This window comes from Labrus mixtus, chromosome 16 (assembly GCF_963584025.1).
Source record: "Labrus mixtus chromosome 16, fLabMix1.1, whole genome shotgun sequence".
Lineage (NCBI taxonomy): Eukaryota > Metazoa > Chordata > Actinopteri > Labriformes > Labridae > Labrus > Labrus mixtus.
Window position 1 is genome coordinate 3,216,481 of NC_083627.1, and position 19,776 is coordinate 3,236,256.

Genomic DNA, 19,776 nt, shown 5'->3' on the forward strand with positions numbered 1-19,776 from the left:
CCGACTCTCAAAGTGGAGCAGAATGAATTGTTTGTGAGCAGAATCGACTGTATGACCCAGAAACAAAGCCTGGAGACAGAGGCCGGGGTAAGCCGGGCCAGATGACTGGAGAGATTAAGAGCAAGTCCACAACGCGGCTATGAGACCTCTGCTCTTTTTGTTTTTTACATTTAGCCTCTGGGATGTTTAGTAAAAATGAAACTAATCACCATCCGCTAATAGCTATGCACACAGGACAGGAAGGAAGTGGGAGCAATCATTTCCCCCAAAAAGTTGCTCTCGGTAATTTGAAGGGGCGGTCTGGCACCAAAAGTGGAAAAGATCTCAGCAAAAAAAAATGACATTTAAATCATGCACGCAGCTGTTACTCTTTTTATATGCTAACTCGGGCTCGGAGCTGAATCACAAATCACTCTCAACGCTGAGAAAAAAAACAACAACCGAGCAGTGCAGGAGTGATTGGTGCATATTTTTCCCCAGAGCTGGTCAGCTTCCTTCTTCTACAGTGGCTCTCCAATCAGGTCACACAAAGTCATGATTACGCATACACACACATTTGCATGCATCCACAACCCTGCATGTTCATGTATGTTTTGCATTGAGAAACTGCAGGGGGGGGGGTGGGGGGGTTGGGGAAGGGCCTCTTATGACTGCATGCATCCCTCATTGTCACCCTGACACCTCTGAGTAAAGTGCAGCACACCGTCCAAGTCTACACGGGGGTGTCAATTGAGTCATTCCACCGCTCTCCAAGTCAGACAAAAAATGTGTGAAGAGTGTGTGAATGTGCGAGTAGGAGAGTGTGTCTGCTCAGATGTCTACCCTGAGGACCCCCAGAGAGGGCGTCTCCATCAGTGGGGGACAGAGGACACAGTCAGATCACTATAAACGCTTGCAAAAGTACTAATTAGAATATCTTTGAAGGGCAGAGAGAGAGACAGGCAGAGGAGCAGAGCCTGCAGGAGAGGGACAAAAGCCCAAGGAGCTCACACTGCTCAGTCAGATTTAATTCAAGAAGGAGAGGTGTTGTATATAAATGATCTTTTCTTTCTTTCTTTGGTCCTTTTTAAAGCTCTGGAGGATAAAAGTCTCTCATGCAGTGTTAGTTAGAGTCAAATGTTGAGTCTACCAAAGCGCCCACTCACCAGTATTTCACCATGTTTAATCACAATATGTTTCTCAATATGGTGTGAGCCGTGATCACATATTTGCAGTCAGAACTTTGAGCAACAACCTGGCTCCGAATGACTGTTCAAATGTGTAATCTTGTTTGAATTATTTTTTTTTTTTTTATTGAGATTTGCCCTAATTTGAATAAAAATGTGCTGCTTATTATTTTTTTTGTCAAGTGTTTTTTTTAACACTGTTTGACAGCCAAAGTTCTAACAAGGCAGCCGAGGTTTGAGAAATGTTCGAGGTTTGGCTTCATTTGCTAAATGAAGAAAAAAGATTTTGTAACATCTTTAATTCATCAGTTGCTATAAAACGCTGAGATAGCAACTCTGAAACATTATTAACTAGACAAGTGAGAGTGAGAGAGAAATTCAGAGTGAAAGAGAAAAGCTCAGCTAGTCCAATCTTTTATTCATAAAAATAGCTGGCACAACAATCTGTGTCTTATGCCCCCAATCTGTGAGACTTTTTGGTTTATTATATAATAATAATAATAATTCATCCTTTATTAATCCCACGAGGGGAAATTCAGTTTTTATACTCTGTTTAATGAACATGCTTCACAAACATAGGCTGAAATACACACACATGCACAAACAGGATCCTATGGACATGCATTAATCCAATAATCCAAATAATGCAGGAGGGATGTAGGGGTGAGAAATTGTAGTGGGCCGAACACTAAACCATGTGGAACGCCAGTTTCTAAGAAGAATAGGTCTTAAAAAAAGAAAGAAAGAGAACAGAGGTCTCAGAGTGAGGGAGCTGCCCACAGTGAGCGCTCCAGAGCAGTTTTTGGGGTTCAGTGCCTTGCTCAAGGGCAGCTCGGCAGTGCTCAGGAAGTGAACTGGCACCTCTCAAGCTACCAGACAAATTTCCGGACTTGGTCTGCGCCTGGACTTAAACCGGCGACCCTCCGATTCCCAACCCAAGTCCCTCATACTGAGCTACTGCCTTGTTAACTGATCATGCCATGCATTTATTATTGACATCTACCAAGAAGTAATTCTATGATGTTGTGCAGAGGGGAATTGTCAGGGCCCCCCTCACTGCCAATTTCCACATACTCTGTGTTTCAAGTACACTGCAAGTCTATCTACGCCAGAGAACGCTGCAAGCGCGCGTCAAGCTGGACAGAACAGGTCGACACAGACAGGACGTCAGGATTTTCTAGCACACCTTAGTTTGTTGTTACTGCATTCATTTTGTATTTGGCAAATCTAAAGTGACCATTTACAGTCCTCTTCCTGTGTAGGCTATTTCAGCAGCTTCAGAGAAGTCATAAAGAGTTAATTGAGGTGCTCAGTGGCAGCTCAGCCTATCACAGCTGAGTTCAAGTGGAGCTGATTTCAACGCTAAAAAAATGAAACTTTCTGCTCCGATCAGAGAGAAAAGCTAAGTGCCCTGCTTTGTAATGAAACTTTTCAGGAACATAGTGCGGCTCACTTAAGAGCTGATTTGAAGTGTCGCACAGAAAGTGTTGCATGCTCTTAGAGAAATTAGATCACATGGTTATGTAAGCCGGGCAGGTATTCCGCTTCAAGCCGCTCATGCTTTGGGTGTTTTTTTTTTGTTTCAAACGCCGAAGTAAGTAGGGCATCAGCCTGTCACCCCGTAAGATCCACGAGTCATTAATTAGAGAGCTGAAGTTGAAGGCTTTACCTGCTATATTTAAGATGTACGAGGCGGTATGCAAAGGCGATTTCAAGGGGATGTTCTCTCAACTGAATGTTCAGTGGGCCAACTTTGCTATCTCTGAAACTCCAAGCACAACATAAATAGATGTGCTGCTAAAAGTTCTAACAACCCAAATGAAAGTTAGAAATGATTGGGCTTTAGCTAAGAAGCAGTGTTTTATTAGACCGATACTTCTATCTGCCAATATCATCAGGCTGATGTAGGTCTGCCCCACTCACTCCATCACTACAACAGTCCGTAGCAGATAGAGTCCAACAATTGTTTCACAATGTATAACGATATTAAATGTGTCTCAAATTTAACTCAACATATACCAGTGATCAAATATTATTATAGACATATTTCTAGTTTTCATGATTTCATGGCAGCTCTGAAGTGTTTTGTTGTGGATTAAAAACAAAAAGCTACTGCTAGCATGTTGCTAGCTATTCCTAATGCACACTCTGCACTAGCACTGTCCTTCTGTTGTTTGTTCTCTTAACAAAGTGGTTCAATTTAATTCTGTTCTTCTTGCCTGCTCTATCAGTCATCATTAGTGGGAGTCTCATATTTGCCTGTGAAAGCTACTGTATTGGAAAAGAAACAAGTCCTTTTTGTGGCGCTGAAAATTCTGCTAATGGATCAGTGCATTGACGGTTTAGCTTATACCTGATGTCACATTTATAGGCTTTATATGCGATTTTTTGGATCCAGTAGATGTCGCCCTTGAGCACCAGCATGAAACCAAAACAACTCGCGCTGCATTGTTGTGTTAGCATGCTAATGCTAGCGATCTTTATTATGCTTGTATCTTCACACTGCATGTAAATTTACCCGAAATGAGCGTGATCTAGAAACACAGTTAAGCAGTGAGTACAGTATGTTATTCTTCTTTTCTCTAGTCCCTCAATTAAACAACTTTTATACACGAGGGGAGGAGTCAGCCGGCCGTCCAGGCGATGTAAATAAAGTGAAGATAGGACTCTGAAAACTCTGAAAACATCACAGACAGTGGGACTCGGGTGTTACACCCATTGTAGACAGTCATGACTCACAGAGTTATTTTCAGAGGATATACTTGATTTATATTATATTTAAGTGTGAAAAATCACATATAAAGCCTTTAAGCCCGTATGAGGTACAGGCTTACTGATACAGGCATCAGTAAGCCTATCAGAAAAACAACACTTTTACCATTGTTGTATATTTTATATTTGACACGCTTTATGTTATCTTGTGTCTTTAACTAAGATAATGAGATTGACTGCATGGCTATTTACCAAAATGAAGTCATGTAACAAGTTATCGAGACAGCTCAACTCTCTTAATTCACCCTGACATCCTCTCAGACGTTAACTGTGCTCAAACTTCACAGCCTGCCCTCTCCAACCCCCCAGGGGGGCTAGATCAGCCGTGATTGGTTCGTCCGGTGTCAAGCAGGCACAGATGGGCTCTCGCTTTGAACATTTCTCAGCTGTGGAGAGCGAAGGTATAGGGCTCAAAGAAAGTGTGAGAGATGAAGGGAGAGGGGATGAAAGAATAAGTTGTAGGAAAAAGATCGAAGTGAGAACGAAAGAAGGCAGACAAAAATGAGTCAGAGGGACAGAGCCAGTGAGGAAAAAAAAAAAGAAGAGTGAAATGACCCATTTTACGGTACAAACACATATCAGCTAAATATAACTGCTGTTCACTTTGGCTCCCCGTGAAGCATGTATCGCGCGCATTAAGCTGTTAACGTTCCCAACTTCAAAGGGAGATCAAAAATAGATCTGTCTTCATTTAGAGCTGAGTAACTTCTATAAATAATTGATAAGAGACACAAACTTCCTCAAGTAAGGGACCAAAAAAACAAGATATCTCTCCATGTACACAGGCTGTAGCCCTCCAAGCGGGTTCGAATCCGACCTGTGGGTGCTTTCCTGCATGTCGTTCCCCACTCTCTCTCTCTCTCCCACATTTCAGACTAACCACTGTCCTATCTGTCAAAAAAAAAACCAAATCTTTAAAAAGTTTACATCGACTACTCACTCTTTACTTTTCTGTGCACCAGAGTGGTAAATAATCTTTGCTTCGCTTGGATCGCAATATAGGGCAAAGAAAAAAATCACATCAAAGCATCTCAATGACAGCAAGAAAGTACATTCAAATAATATTTTCAAATTCAATATCTATGGCCTCTATTCACCAAATCTCTTCTTAACGTTGACAATAAATGGATAAAAATAAGTTAAAGTCATTATTGTCCCAAATGTCATTCACAGTGAGGCATGAAGAGAGACAAAGAGTTCATTATCACTCAGTCAGGATCAACAAGTCATGGTTTTTGCAGCTTGTGCTTTTCCTGATTTTGTGACATCAAACCTCACTACATCGGGAAGCTGTTGGGCCTAGTGGTTGGTTTGTGAGCCCCATGTACAGTCGAGTACATTCCTCAAGGCGGGTATAGTCCAGGTTCAGATCTGACCTCTTACTCCTCAGCCCCATTTCGTTCCCCACTCTCTCCCCAATTTCAGACGCTGTCCACTGTCCTGTCTCTCTAATAAAGGCTGCGCAAAGCCCCAAAATTAAAATATATGCAGTACATAAAAAAACCCTCACTACATCATTAAAATTACAAAAGGAGAACAAAACATATGTCTTCAAAAAATATGGTCACACTCATGTTGCTATGAAGCATAGGTAATATTCAAAGTAAACTCTTTAAACCAGAAGTGACCCGTCCCCCCTGAGTCCGAGTCTTCGATGACATCAAGAAATGTGGACTCTGTCTAAATTGACTTGCTGCTTTCCCAGCCAGGTCGACCGTTAAGCAGTTCAGCCTTTTGCAGTCCTGCCGTCTTGTACCTGCCCGCCTGACTTGCCGTGACCTTTTGTTGTGTCTCTGTGGACTTCCTGCCAGCCTGTTTGCCCTTTTTTGTTCTGCCTCTGCTGTACATAATTGGTTTGCCCACTGACACAGTAAACTCGGCTTTTGTAGTTCCCTTTATGGCCTCTGAGTCATACTTATCAGCTTTCTTTGTGTTTTTACTGGGCTGATTTGAGTAACGCAGGATAAGTATCACATGTAAAATAGTCAATACGTTGATAATATGAGGGCACATAGTGTTTTTTGCCCTCACTTAGTACTTCAAACGTTTGATGCAAACCAATCTGACATTTTTGTAATTAAAGCTCCAAGAGATTTTTCTCCCCCCCCTCAACAACAAGCTGCAGCTAAACAGCCTTATCTTTACATCTCTACAGCAAAGATTTTCTATTAAAAGAAAGCAGGATACACTAAAAAATGAACTTCACACATATGTTCATTTAAGATATAAGAGGCACTGCTTTGTCACCAGGGGGCGACAATCGGCACAAACCGAAAGTTCCTCATGGTAGCTTTAACAGAAAAAAAAACAACAACCTGTTTGCAACCTTTGTGCATTTTTCATCCAAGAAGCTGTCAAAACCCATTGATTGATTACACTGATTTTTCAGCCTTTGTAATTGGAATCTTTATATTTTGGGCTGTTTTAAATTTAGCTGTACTCTGGACTAAAATACAATTTCTTTTGAACCAAATGCAGAACGCCATGTTTATTTTGCATTCAAACTTTCTCCGGCACAAAAATTGCATTTTTTAAGGCCTTGCTGAACTCCTGTGCATGCTCTAAATCATCCAACACAAACATTTCCTCATAGAGCCAATATATATATATATATCTATGGGGCATTCTACCGAACTAGTTCGAAGTGCAGTCCCATTACAAAAAAAAGGTTTAACAAAACAATAAAGTATTCAGACATGGATATTTACTGAGATTATATTATGATCTATTTAAACCCAGGGCATTAAATGAGATAGTGATAAGCTAAATAAATAAAGAAAATGTCATTTATAGGGTACTTTCTATTGAGAAGTAGAAAGAAAGATTGCACATAGATTTTGAAGAATTTTAAAAATTGAAATTTGTTAAAAAAAAAAAAATTTTTTTTATTGATTTCATTGTGAAAAAAAAAATTGTTTTTAAAAAAAAAAAATCTTTACATAAGGGAAGTAAACACAATACTAACAGGTTAACATAATATTGTTTTTATCATCACTATGTTTCGGTAGTGACAAATTTGGGGAGAGGAAAAACATTCCAAAACGGTCTAAAAATACAATATCAAATTTGACGATTCTTTTACTTGATATGTGTACTTCAGATATGGTACAATATATATATAGGGAAAAAATGGCCCCTATATAAAGTGCATAGGCGTAATTGCTGTCTAAAAATAGATTCTGGTTGTTTTCCACCTTACAATATTCCAAAAAGGCTGAGCTCTGCCTGCTCTGGTCTGCTTCACCATGCCACATAATGACTGTCTTCACCTGACATTGACCGTCTCCATCTGTGCCCACTCAGTGACCGCACAAACTGCCTCAGATCTGCAGCTTCAATCAGTCAGCAGAATGGAGCCTAAAGAGAACACCATGGTCATCAGGGAGCGGGAGCTGATACGCCGCCAAGTTTCTGTACACAACAGGGCGCCAAATGCTGCAGAATATTACAAAAAAAAAAAAAAAAAAGCACAAAGGTCGTCATTTGTGATAAAGAGAGCTGCACAAAAGGCAGGAAGTGGTGTATACAACGGTCGATAAATGACAGGAACGTACGGCCGTGTTCATCTCTTCCCCCCTGAGTTTAATCTGCCAGATGCTCATATCGTTTTCAGGAAGGTCGATAAAGCGATTGTGTACAGTAGGTTTTGTTCTGCCCTGTTTGATGACACAGACAAGGCCCCCGTCAACCGAGGTAATGTTGCAGTGCATTAAAAAAAAAAAAAAAAAAAAGTCCTGAGCAGAGGTCAGGTGCTGCAGAGAATTTGCATAAAACAAAGACAACCTAAATCTGCTCCCCTCTCACCATAAAGCCTTCATTCCACATTAGATCCCCTCTACATCTTTTTTACAACCTCCATCACTCAGCTTACAGTTCAAGTGGATTGAGACGTCGCATTAGCATCCAAAGGTTACAGGTGACTCTTTCAAACAGCGCAGGTGTGATATGAATATGGAAATAACTACAATTCCCAACACCTTATCCAATCGGCTATACTCAGTATTCAGGGCTGGTGGTTATGTAAGTGATTAAAATCTTGGTGAAAAATACAGAAATACAAAAGGATTGAACTTGTAACAATTAGCCTCAGTGCTACTTGGACTGTCCCTTCTGTTGATAATAGCACTTCTTTGGTCCTCCACTGGAGAATGAGGAAAAGTTTTTGAAAAAAGGCCATTTGAGATTTTGGAAATTCACTTACTTACCGAGTGTTAGATCTATGTCAGTGTGCTGAATATGAAGCTATAGGCAGCAGCCAGCTAGCTCAGAAATCGCTAAAAGACAAGACACTGGAGTGGAAACAGAAAGTGTACTTCAGCTAACTTCAGCTAACAGAATTCACCTACCAGACCCTGTAATGATCAAATCAAACAAAAAAACAGCACATCTTGTCTATTTTAGGAAGTTCAGTGTTAAAAAAAAGCATGACAATAACAGTTTCTCCAAGTTTCTTGTCTTTGTGCTATGCTAAGCTAACTCGCTATTAGCTGTGGCCCATCTTTCGGCTTCCAGATGTGAGAGTGTTTTCTTCTCATTCTTTTCATTCATTCTTACTTTTTCTAAATTTAGTTCCCAAAATGTAAAAAGTATTCCTTTAAGTGACAACATCCTTGATCAAGTGTTAGCGTTATTATAATATGATTCTGCCTATCAGCACTCTTAGGTGCTGCAACTGACTATTTTCAGTACTTATCTAAAGATTACTTATTAATTTAGCATCTTATCATTAAGTCATAAGTAACAACATCTTGGAGCTCGAGTGTTTTGATCCGTCTCAATAACAGTCCCTCTCCAAAAGATAGGACACATATAACACTAATGAAGTCACACATAACAAAATCAAAACCAGAGAATTTTTATGCATTTGCGCAACAGAATTACAGTTCTGTACGTATATTATCAAATGTGCTGTCACAAATCTGTTGTGTCATTTATTCACTCTGTTCTGTTCTGAGCGGTACACCAGAGACCATCTTTAAAATAATAAGCAACAGCTGTGATTTTACCTCCATATGTCAATAATGTTTGCAGGGTAAAACATAGTTTTGATTGGTTGCCATGGTTTCAACTTCCTTGGTACCTTAACTTGTTGAAAAGATTATCTTTGTGTGAGTCCAGTCCTACATACTCTGAGCTACATTTCCTTGAAAATAAAGTTAGTTCATCTTTTCCACTGGTGACCGTGTGGCATGATGATGCAAGCTCAGCCAACTGAAGAAACTCCTGACGTTTGTTGGAGACGATTCTCGACCGGGTAAGTCCACTGAAGTCTTTTGACCAGTCTTCTATATTGCATGTGTATATTTCTGTGTCTGGTACTCCTTTTTCTTTTCCATTTTCTATTTTGATTTTCTGCTTAGCTCCCACTCTGTATTCCAGACAGCAGCAGCACTTTTGCTGAGGCACATCAAAGACGGGCGGCTATACGTCCACCCCAAGGGGACGATTACGCAACACCACTCTCCTTTGACATTTCCTCCCTCGTCTGTGATCTTAATCCCGCATCCTGCTGCTGAGTGAGGCCTGGAAGAGGATGCTCCCATCACCTAAGCAACTCCTAATCATCTTGACAAAAGATGTAATCCTGTTCCACCTCCTCACATAAAACAGGCTTATTCTACTAACACTATTTGTGAGCTAGATCCCGGGGATGGATTTGAAGGGAGTTTTCTGAATGGGTGCACAGGCAAGCCGAGCAGGGCAGGACACATCAAGGAGGCTTTGACGCACACGGGAAAGAAAAGGGGGGCGGGGGGGGGGGAGTGAAATGAACAACCTCTGCCACGGGGGTAAACAGTGCTGTGGTTAGACATGAGGGTCCAGTTCTTGGCAACATGCTGTCACGTTTATGAATGCTTATACACAATCTAGCCGTTCTATATCATCCTGGGGTCTCTTAGCCTTTTTATAGCCAACCTTATATGACAGAAAAAATGGCATGAGAAATCCATCGGACTGACAACAACACTGTGAGATGGTAACCAATTGGTTTAGACGCCTTATAACCCACAATGGTCCAGTCTGGTTCCCAAGGGATCTATGATGCATATCTCTTCAGTCTTGTTTGGCTCTATCTGTCCAACCGTTTGACGCATGAAATTTCCAGACAAATTCCAGACAATCCTTTCCCATCCCCCCCTTTGAAACACGGACACCAAAAAGTGTCTGATGCACTGGAAATATTTTGTCATATAGGGGAGGATTGGGTGTGCAGGAGGAGGAAGATTACCCTGCAACATGTATAAGGATGTTTCTAGAACACAATCCAGTGTTTCCCCTAAGTTTACAGCTTTTTTTTTTTTGGGGGGGGGGGGGGCAGATGGACGCTGACACAAACACTTGAAGGAATCTTGCTGTTCATGCGTTACTTTTAATGACAGCTGTCCTGTTCTATCGGAAAGGTATCCTTAAATAACTTCTTTCCCTGATTTCCGACTCTATCCATCTATTTTTATTAACTTGACCTTCAAGGGGGGGGGGGCGTTTTGGGGGGCGGGCCGCCCCCCTAATATAATGGTAGGGTAAACACTGTAATCGCACAAAGTGAAAACACAACTGCGCCGATCGGGAGAATAAAGCAGCGAAACTCTCCTTAACCTGAACATCAGCTCAATCGGACTTCATGTGGACTTTGTACTGAGGGGGCTGGTCAGTAAAGTCTTTCACTCACATGCATAATCACTTGTTAAAACCCCCCAAAGCTGGAGAATGTCGTGCCAAGTGACACAACTGGAAGAAGAAATACAAATTGGTACAGGTCAAGTCTGAAGGTTTAACAGATTCAAAAGCTACACAGCAGTTAATATGCCTTCGAGGCAACTCCGGAAAGTTATCACAGCAGGAATAATTTCCTCCCCCCCTGTCCTGACATTTTCAAAGTAAACAGAAGAATTAACATAATGCTACAATATTCATGCAGGAAGGTAATCTGCTTGCATTGCATTCCCACCAAGTGCTCTGACAGATGACTTTGGGTTGTGCTGAAAGAAAATTAAGCCAGACTCAACTTTCCTCCTGATCCTGCCTCCTCTGTCCCTGCTGTGCTAATGAAGTGTTTTCAGTGAAGTTGATGAGAAAGCTACCTTTCTGACTCAGTACTTTTGCTGGTCTGAATGCAGCGGATGCCAGGATGACCCATCAAAACTGCTTTTTTTGTTGGTCAAATACATCTTCAACTATGAGAGATTTGGATAGAAGTTTGTGTTTGAACTGATTCAGGTCAGTGGCATAACTTCTGACAGTGCGGGGTCCATGCGCTTTAGGGGGGGGGGGGGGGGGGGGGGGACCCTGAAACGTTGGGTCAGGGAGAGTCTATTCTTTCCTGATCTACCCTCAGTTATAATTATAACTGAGGGTAGATGAGCACCTTGCAAGGGCTCTGTAAAGTAGAATCAGTCAGTTAAGAAATACATCATGTCCGTGGTGCTGATCAGAGGCTGGTTGGGATGAGAGTTTCATTGGGGTTTTTCTGCATGGTGAAATAAACCGTCTGCTGTGCCTTTGTCTGGAATGGTTGTGTGTGTCCGTGTGTTTGTGCAAATTAATGTGCACATCTGTTAAGAGCAAGAGCGAAGGCTAGAAAAACGTTTTTTTGCACTGGGGCCGAATCACAAGTATGATACGTTGCTGCTGCTGTTTCAGGTGTTAAAGAAATGTTCAATACTTCAGTACTTGTATGCTTCAAGCTACTTATCGTATACGTCATTGTGCTCTGGGGGATGTAATAGAAAAAAAACTTAATGCGACTTTGACTAGCAATGTAAATGCAAGCTGACCTCTGTTAGGGTCCATTTGCTCAAAATAACCACAACAGGCCAATCTGAGAAGCTCTGATTCTTATCCATTGTACACATTTATGTCACTTTTTCCTTCAGAACACTATTAAAACACATCGCTCCATTGATGCTGTTACCATTGTCATGCTCTACATTGCCCCCTACAGATTAGAGTTTGTAACCTCAGCTGATACCAAAGAGCTGATGTTGAGTACGTTCAGCACATTTATACCAGCATTGTTGTTTCCTCACATATATATCATACTCTCCAAAAGCAAGTCTTCTACTAGCACACCCACTCCCTGCTGTGATTGGTCAAGTGAAAGCTATGAATCCCTTATGTTAATGACTATGTGAACATTTCCACAATTATCTCTATTTTTAAATGTTTTTGCACCATGACGGCGACGTTATTCATGGACTTGACGTTTGTCATTGAAGATCTAGTTCTTTTCAAGTATCATGTGGTCTTAAGTCAGCATGATTAAGGCATTAAAATGAGATCAACATGAAATGTGTCATGAGACATCAGCACTTGACACCACGAGAGGACGAGAGGCAGAATGATGCAAAGGTTCGTCACCAGGAGACTCGAGTTTAACACCGCATATTTTGCACTTCAAATTATTTTTGTCTTTTTTTTTTTTTTTTTTGTGAAAGTTCTTCCAGACATCACGTATCCTGGTCACAGTTGTCATGGTGATTTACCACTTACTGAGTTGCCTAAACACAACGCATGCGCAGCTAGGCCCGAAGGCTGACGATCTCCTTGGTGTGTCAGAGTCTTAAGATGTCTTTCTGGTAAAAAAAAAAAAAACGTTGGGTCAGGGAGAGTCTATTCTTTCCTGATAAAACATCTTATTTTTAAACTTGAAGGCCAGAAAAACATTCAGATAAAACAAGAGATAAAGATTAATCCAAACAATGAATGCACAAAGGGTTGTTGAGTCATTCGCCGATCATTTTATAGCTATAGAACCTGATTCTCTTCCCGAGTTTTCAGTTTGACCTCAACAGAACTTTGCAGCTCCCCGTCAGGTTTTGTGTCCTCTTGCAGAGACTGAATTCTCCAAACCCATCTAAGTGAAAGTGCCTTCCTAAATAAAGCTCAAATGGTGGTGAGGCACACTCCAAAGTGCTACTTTCTCAAAGAGCTTATTGTCTTCTCATGTGTTATAAATTCTTAAATGCTTGACCTATATTCTGTGTCTTAGAGGGGCTGTTGGAGCAGTGGAACAGAAAAAAAAAAAAAAAACAGTGACTCTGCAGGGTTTTGTTGTGATTTCTTTCAAAGCCCACATCTCAAATTAAAAGTGATGGAGCTGCAGTGAGCTTTTGTTCCGACCCCGCAGGGACAGCTCTGCTCGCGCTGAGGGGAAAATAAACAAAGGCAGTTTAATTAAATTCAGGACTTTTTCCCGCTTACAATGGCACATTTTAAAATGGTGATATAATACGCATAACGCAAAGCAATTAGTGGGTATCATCCAGGAGGGAGGAGAAGAGAAACAATATAACAAAAGGATGATACTTGAAAAGGTTACATGACAACACAATGAGGCAGCATTTCAGAAGTTGATTTCATATATCTCACAAACGCTTGTGATTTCTTCTAAATGTACAAGTCAACAATTTGAACATGAAATATTTAAATATAAAAATACGGCTCTTTTTTTCTACAAAACAGTCATTCAATAACAGAGATGGGACCAATCTGATATTATATCAGTATCGGGTCCGATATTGATTCATTTACATATCGGATATCGGACTGATCCACATCATTGATCAAGAAAGATCTCGCTTTAAAGACATTCAGACTGAACTTCTCACAAATCATCATTTACATCAAGACGTTAAGACGAGATGGAACAGCTCATTCTATATGATCAAAAGTACAATTCTTGCACTTCAGTTTAAAATACCTTATTTTGAAAACCTGACAGTTGTTGCTGCTTCCTGTTTGTACGTGAAGCCAGCAAAAAGTTCAGATCAATTTATTTGTAATAATTCTAATTTCTATAATTTTTTATTAAATTGTTTAGCTCTTTGAATAAGAAATGCAATGCCGGTTTGGTAGCCTCACTCACAATACCCACTAAATTAATTGCAATATTTATTCTGATTTTTAAAAAATATCGGAATCAGTATCCGTACATATGTACCAGAATCAGTTTGGAACTGCAAAAAAGTGGATCTGTGCACCTCTATCCGATAATAATGTAATTTTCTTGCATTAGAGAGGCTGTGTAAAATATGTGATTTAACTTCAATGAATAGAAATGTAAACGTGTGGTAATTATTCATGCTTTTCTTATCATCATGTAATTTGTCATGTAAGAATTTTATTTAGAATCCTACTTCAGTAAAAGTTCAGCACTGGATTAATCCATCACTGTGTACATTAAAATGTGGCCTAATTTGAATGTAAATTCTAATTTAAGACGGAGTTTATGAACTATTAACAATTGAGGTGTTGCAGCAGCTGAGATAGTTTCAATGTTGACATAAGTTAAAACTTCAATCTTACACCGAGCTTGTTCGGAGACATTAGGTATGATGGGAGATTTCCATTTACTAAAGGATGTAAACATGTTTATTTCTGCTGTGAAAGCAGACATTTTGAAGTTTTTGGGGCCAGCCTCTTAAGTAGATATTGGAGGAATCGCAGTTTTTTTTGCACATCCACATTGGCTTAAGTCCAGAGGTGTAGAAGTAAAGGAAGCAGAAAAATTACGCACTCAAGTGGAGGCAAAGATGCTCAAACTTAAACTTCAGTTAATCTGAATGAACTGAGTTACTTTGTCACAGCTGAATCCCATCTGAATGCTGTTCTCTCTGAGTCAGAGCACCATCCTTTACAGTCTTCAAAGAGAATGTATTCTAAAGTAGATTGTGTTTCAGTCGCAGTATCGAGCTCCACCGCATGTTTTGGCAGCTTCAGCAAAATCTGATTTGACCTTGAATGTTTTTCGAAAAGCAGTTTCTTTTTTGTTGTTGTTGTAGTTTTCTCTTTAATCCTGGCAGACACATTAGTTACAGCAGCTTCAGTGGACGGGGATGTGACTCATAACTCATGTCTCTCAATGACACAAGTCAGTGAATCACGAGTGAGTGCACTGAGTCTTATAGCTGCTCGACTCAAGTTATATATCAATGCAGTGTTTCTTTTGCAGAGTAAGAGTTTAATCTTTCAAAGAATTGAATCATGTAAAGAAACTTCATTTTTAACCTGAAATCTTGCTTACTTTGTTTTCCTTCTATTCATGTACTTTATACTTGTACCATTAAATTATCAATACAGATTTTTTTATGTTACCTTCCTGGGGACTTTAAATGGAAACTCTGACATTGTTACCTGCCTGTTTCTTTAAATACTGATGTTCATTAATGGTCTCTATCCTCACAAATAAAACAACAAATATTACAAATTAGTGCCTGACCGATGTGGATTTTTTGGGGCCGATATCGATATTAGAGAGGGAAAGAAATCTGATACCGATATCTTTAGTTCTATGTTAGATCTATGGAGACATTTATTGTATTGATCCCTCAAATGCAGTTATCAAACACTTGTGGAAAAGATATATAATAAAGACAAGATGGTCACTCAACTGGAAAGAAACTGCACATGTACGTGCTTCATCGCTCAACACTCTGTAGAGTAACTCTGCTAGTGACAGCCAGAAAGAGAACTGCTAGTGCTACACAATGAAACTCAAATGAAATGCTATTTGACTGGTGAAAAAATCTTCTAATATCGGCACATATCTGTTAAAAGAAATTTGCCGATAGTGATATTCACTTGATGTGCTAATATCGGCCGATATTATCAGCTGGCCGATAAATCGGTCGGACTCTATTCAAAATAAAATAAAATAAAAAAGTAAAATAGTACATGTGTATCACACTACCTCTGGATTTGTTACAGTTACGGGTGTGAGGGATGACAATTCTTTAACAAACGTATAATTAAAAATAATAAAGTGTCAAAATGTTTCATTTTTAATAAATGTGAAGCGAGGGAAAACATTTAATCTGGGAAACATATCTAGCCAAGACACACTGTTGAAAAATGTACCTTCTCTTTTTATTCCTGCGCAAAATAAAATAAAAACAATGAGAAGAATCAAACTGGATAACTGAAAAAAAACCCATCCAGCTCTGGAACAAAGTGTGCGTCTGCAGGCAGCTTCAATATCCGCCTTCAAATTGACCGCCTTGTGAGTCGAAATCTCAAGAGATGCACGAATGAAACTATACGATATGATATGCTGGGAGGCTTGCAGTTATAATATAGCTGCTGCTATGAGCTCATTGTCTATCATTTGAGGTTAAAGCTTTGAAACAGCTGGCTTCACATCCTTACACCTGTAGGTCGGCCGTGTAAAGACGCTACAACATGAAAAGCATGGAGAGGACAACTTGTACCAAAACATTTCTTGAGCTTGAAAAAAGGCAAAGCAAGAGCTGTTTTGTAAAAGTGAGGACTTGAGAGCCCCGGGGAAGCTTACAAGACATTCAATTTCTGTTATCTTTCTTTACTGTGATTTATAGCCTGGTGAGAGGAGAATGAGTGCTGCATTTAAAGTGTCTAAGCCTCAGCTGTTGTGTCCATATTCAGAGCACAAATCCTGCACAGAAACCTGACTGAAAGGAAGGAATTTTGAGATTGCATTTCCACATGAGCCTATTTTTGGGTCCTTAACATGGGAAAATATGCAGTAATGCTGCAGAACAACACAAACTGCTCCGCATGCAGCTCCTTCTGATCTTTGCTATCAATGCCAGAACATAAATACCGACATGCAAACACAACATGATATCCTTTACAATCAAAGTCCACTTTTATTAAACCCAGGATCAGGAGGTGTCAAGCAGCAAGACCTAAACATGAACTGTCCTATAAAAGGCTGTCAGAGATAAATAACCTGATCTAAGGTAGGTCAGGTATGCAGGAGTGCCACAGCCTCATACCAGTCATACCTGAACGAGCAAACCCACAATGAACTGGACTGAAGTGGAAAAAGCCTCATGGGGAGAGAGAAAGCTGGTCACATAGCATACATGATGTGAATACCCCTCCTCCTCCCCTTTTAACATACCTCTCATTGGATTCTGGATCCACAAGATGCCTCCGATAAGGTGAGGAGACTGGCCGAGCATCCCGAGTCACACTGCCGGAGGGAGCGACTTCACTGAATGTTTTATTGACAAGCACTGGGTGAGACTTTACCCGGTCCACATGTCACACCACCTGCTGCCAGATGAGCAGCCTAAAACCCCTGACTTATCTTGTGGAACAGGATGAGCTCACACAAACACACACACACACACACACACACACACACACACACACAAACACACAGCGCGCACTGTTGCGCCACAGAACAAAAAGAATCGGGCGAAATATCTCCACAAAAATACTCAATTAAATGAACAGAAAATAGTAAAGATTTGAATCTATCCTCCAGAGAAGACAAAGTGCGCGGCACATCAGGGGATGATTATGCAAAAGAAGTCGCAGACCTGTTAACCAGTCTCGGTCTCCAAGCGCAGAGCTCACGACCACGTTAACACGAGTCTTTGTGGTTTATGAGCATGTAGGCTACGAACACACACAGCGGGGTGTCATTTCAATTGTCATAACAGGAGATGACCAGGATAAGTGCACGTAATGCGGAGAGAGAGCAGAGGCTGCAACATCACCCAATCGCTGGGCTTTCTCAGCTGACCCGGCTGTGTCTGGGTTGAGCCGTGGAACAACCAAAAACACGTCCTTACATCATGTCACCACATAATCTCTTTCACCTATATACCATGAGACATAAACGGAAATGCCGAAGCATACAGGTAAATGAAGCGTCTTACCTTCGACAGCCATCGTGCTACTCCGCAGATTTGGGCATCACTCGGAGAAAAGAAGCAGCTGAAATGTGTTAAAAAAAAAAAAAAAAAAAAAAAAAAAAACCTCAACGCGCTCTCATTGTACCTTGTTTGGCGTGTTATCATCACTTTGCTGCGGGCAAGCTGGAGCGCACACAGCTGCTGCCTGGCCTCAAAGGATCCTGGGAAGTGTAGTTGCTCAGCGCTTTCTGGAACAAAAAAAAGGAAGGAAAAAAGGCAAGTTTTTGAATCAGTTTTGCAGAAAGGGCAGTCTGAAGCACCCTGTGCAGTATCTCTCTGGATATGCCAAATATATACAGACAAGGCCATTCCATTTGTTTCAGATTAAAATGCAATGCCAACACACACACACACACACACACACACACACACACACACAGTAATTAGTAAATGGGAAAAGTCAGTTGTGATAGATGTTGCATCAAGTAGCATTATTCCAGGGAACAACCTGAAGCACCCCTGCAACATTTAGATTATATTCTAGGTAAATTTTAAAACTACAGCCTACTTGGTTTAAATTTGTAAAAAAAATAAATAAATAAATAAATACAGATTTTATTGAGATTTTTATTTGACATTGCAGACTAATCCCTGTGATTGCTGCACTCACAGTAAGGGCGTTTTTTGTTTTTTTCCTGAATCAGTTCTGGCTCTGGCTTTCCGGAGCATTAACCAATCACTGGAGCATGTTTATTATGGGCTGTGGTGCCACAGCAGCAAAGATGAGATGGAGGAGGGCAATTTTCCAATAAGGGGGTTGTAAATAAACAAGTGCCAATAGCTATTATAGTGACTCTCCAAATGGGAAGTCCATCCTACATAATGCATTTGTGAGGGTTATTATGACAAGGAATAAACCTGAGGGCAAAATGAAACACTGACTTGAGTATAATCAGAGGAGGCATCTCATAGTCCAAAAACTGAGAGAAAAACAGCTTCAACATTTTGTTGCTTCACATTACAGAGAAATGAAGAAAAAGGCCACATACTCATCAGAGTATGCCTACACACTGTTAGTATACAATTCCCAGTTATGTTTAACATGATTTATTTAATGTGCAAATTTAATTTTGACATCTTAGAGCAGACAGAACCTTGATAAGTTTATTTTTGCAGATATGTCTTTCCACATTGGTTCATTAGACAGAGGCAGCTGTGGTAAATAGAAGAATATCATCTGCGTAAAGATGAATACTTCATTCAGGCACAGCAAAGATAATCTCATATACAATGGTAACCAAGTCAGGACCCAGTGTAATCCTGCAGCACAGCCTTAAATTGGGGATACACTGTGCACATTTACTTTTAAAGTTGGGCCCAATTTCAGTCCAATCCCGCATCGTTTGTTGTGCAATAAGCAGGGAGGCACGAGTTTCAATCATGGCCCGCAATCTGCTGCTCAGCTAACGGTGAATTTTCCTGAATATTTCCTGCTGCGTTCATGTACAGCTCACCATGACTGTATGTGGACTATTTAGTAGGGGGCTGGTAGGAATTAATACTGTGTGAAGTTGGAGAGAAAATTTCAGCTGTTTGCGTTCACATTTGCAGCTCATCCCGAGAACTTCAAGAAGTTTTTTTTTAGGAGTTTTGTGAAATAGTGAAAGCACCATATGAGAGAATGGTTGAGGGGTACTTCATGTTTTGCCAAAAGAGGTCAGAGTCTATAAGTTTAACTACCTACACAACATTTACTAGGTTAGAGTTAGCAAATTTAATTCATCTATAATCAGTCATATTTATTCAAGCTAAAGGTAATCGATCTAAAAATACTCCCCCAACTTTCTCAGAAGTGTCCACAGCCTAATTCAAGTATTAGACCTTAAACTCATCCACATACATCACTAGGATCAGTAACTTTCAGATACAGGAACTTAAAACACTCAGTTTTCCAGTGTTTTAAGGATCTTTAACAATGCATTCTTGTCTAAACACAGCACACACATTTAACATAAATTGTTTGGTCTTAATGCTATTTTGATAAACCAACGTTATTAACCTTGTCTCTGCGTTTGGGTTACCTGCATGGCTGCTAGGTTCTTCTTCCTGGTCTGACAAAACATGTGAGGCTGAGGGTGGAGCCTGGTTTTATCCAGAGGCCCAAACCAATGACTGTACCAAGAGCTTTGAAAACATGGGGGGAATCCAGGAATCTT

At 40.3% G+C, this 19,776-nt stretch overlaps 1 protein-coding gene across 4 annotated transcripts in view; it reads right to left on the bottom strand.

The window, feature by feature from the left end:
• The window catches only part of samd12 (sterile alpha motif domain containing 12), a 162,875-nt gene extending 145,074 nt beyond the window's left edge, over positions 1–17,801 (bottom strand). For 3 of the 4 annotated variants that reach the window (XM_061059400.1, XM_061059398.1, XM_061059397.1), the window contains exon 1: positions 16,819–17,279. In XM_061059400.1, the coding sequence (XP_060915383.1) occupies positions 16,819–16,879 (61 nt within the window). In that variant the 5' untranslated portion in view covers positions 16,880–17,279. Of the gene's footprint in view, positions 1–16,818; positions 17,280–17,584 lie in introns of those variants that run through there. The other variant, XM_061059399.1, reaches the window with a different exon arrangement.
• Positions 17,802–19,776: the final 1,975 nt, after the last annotated feature.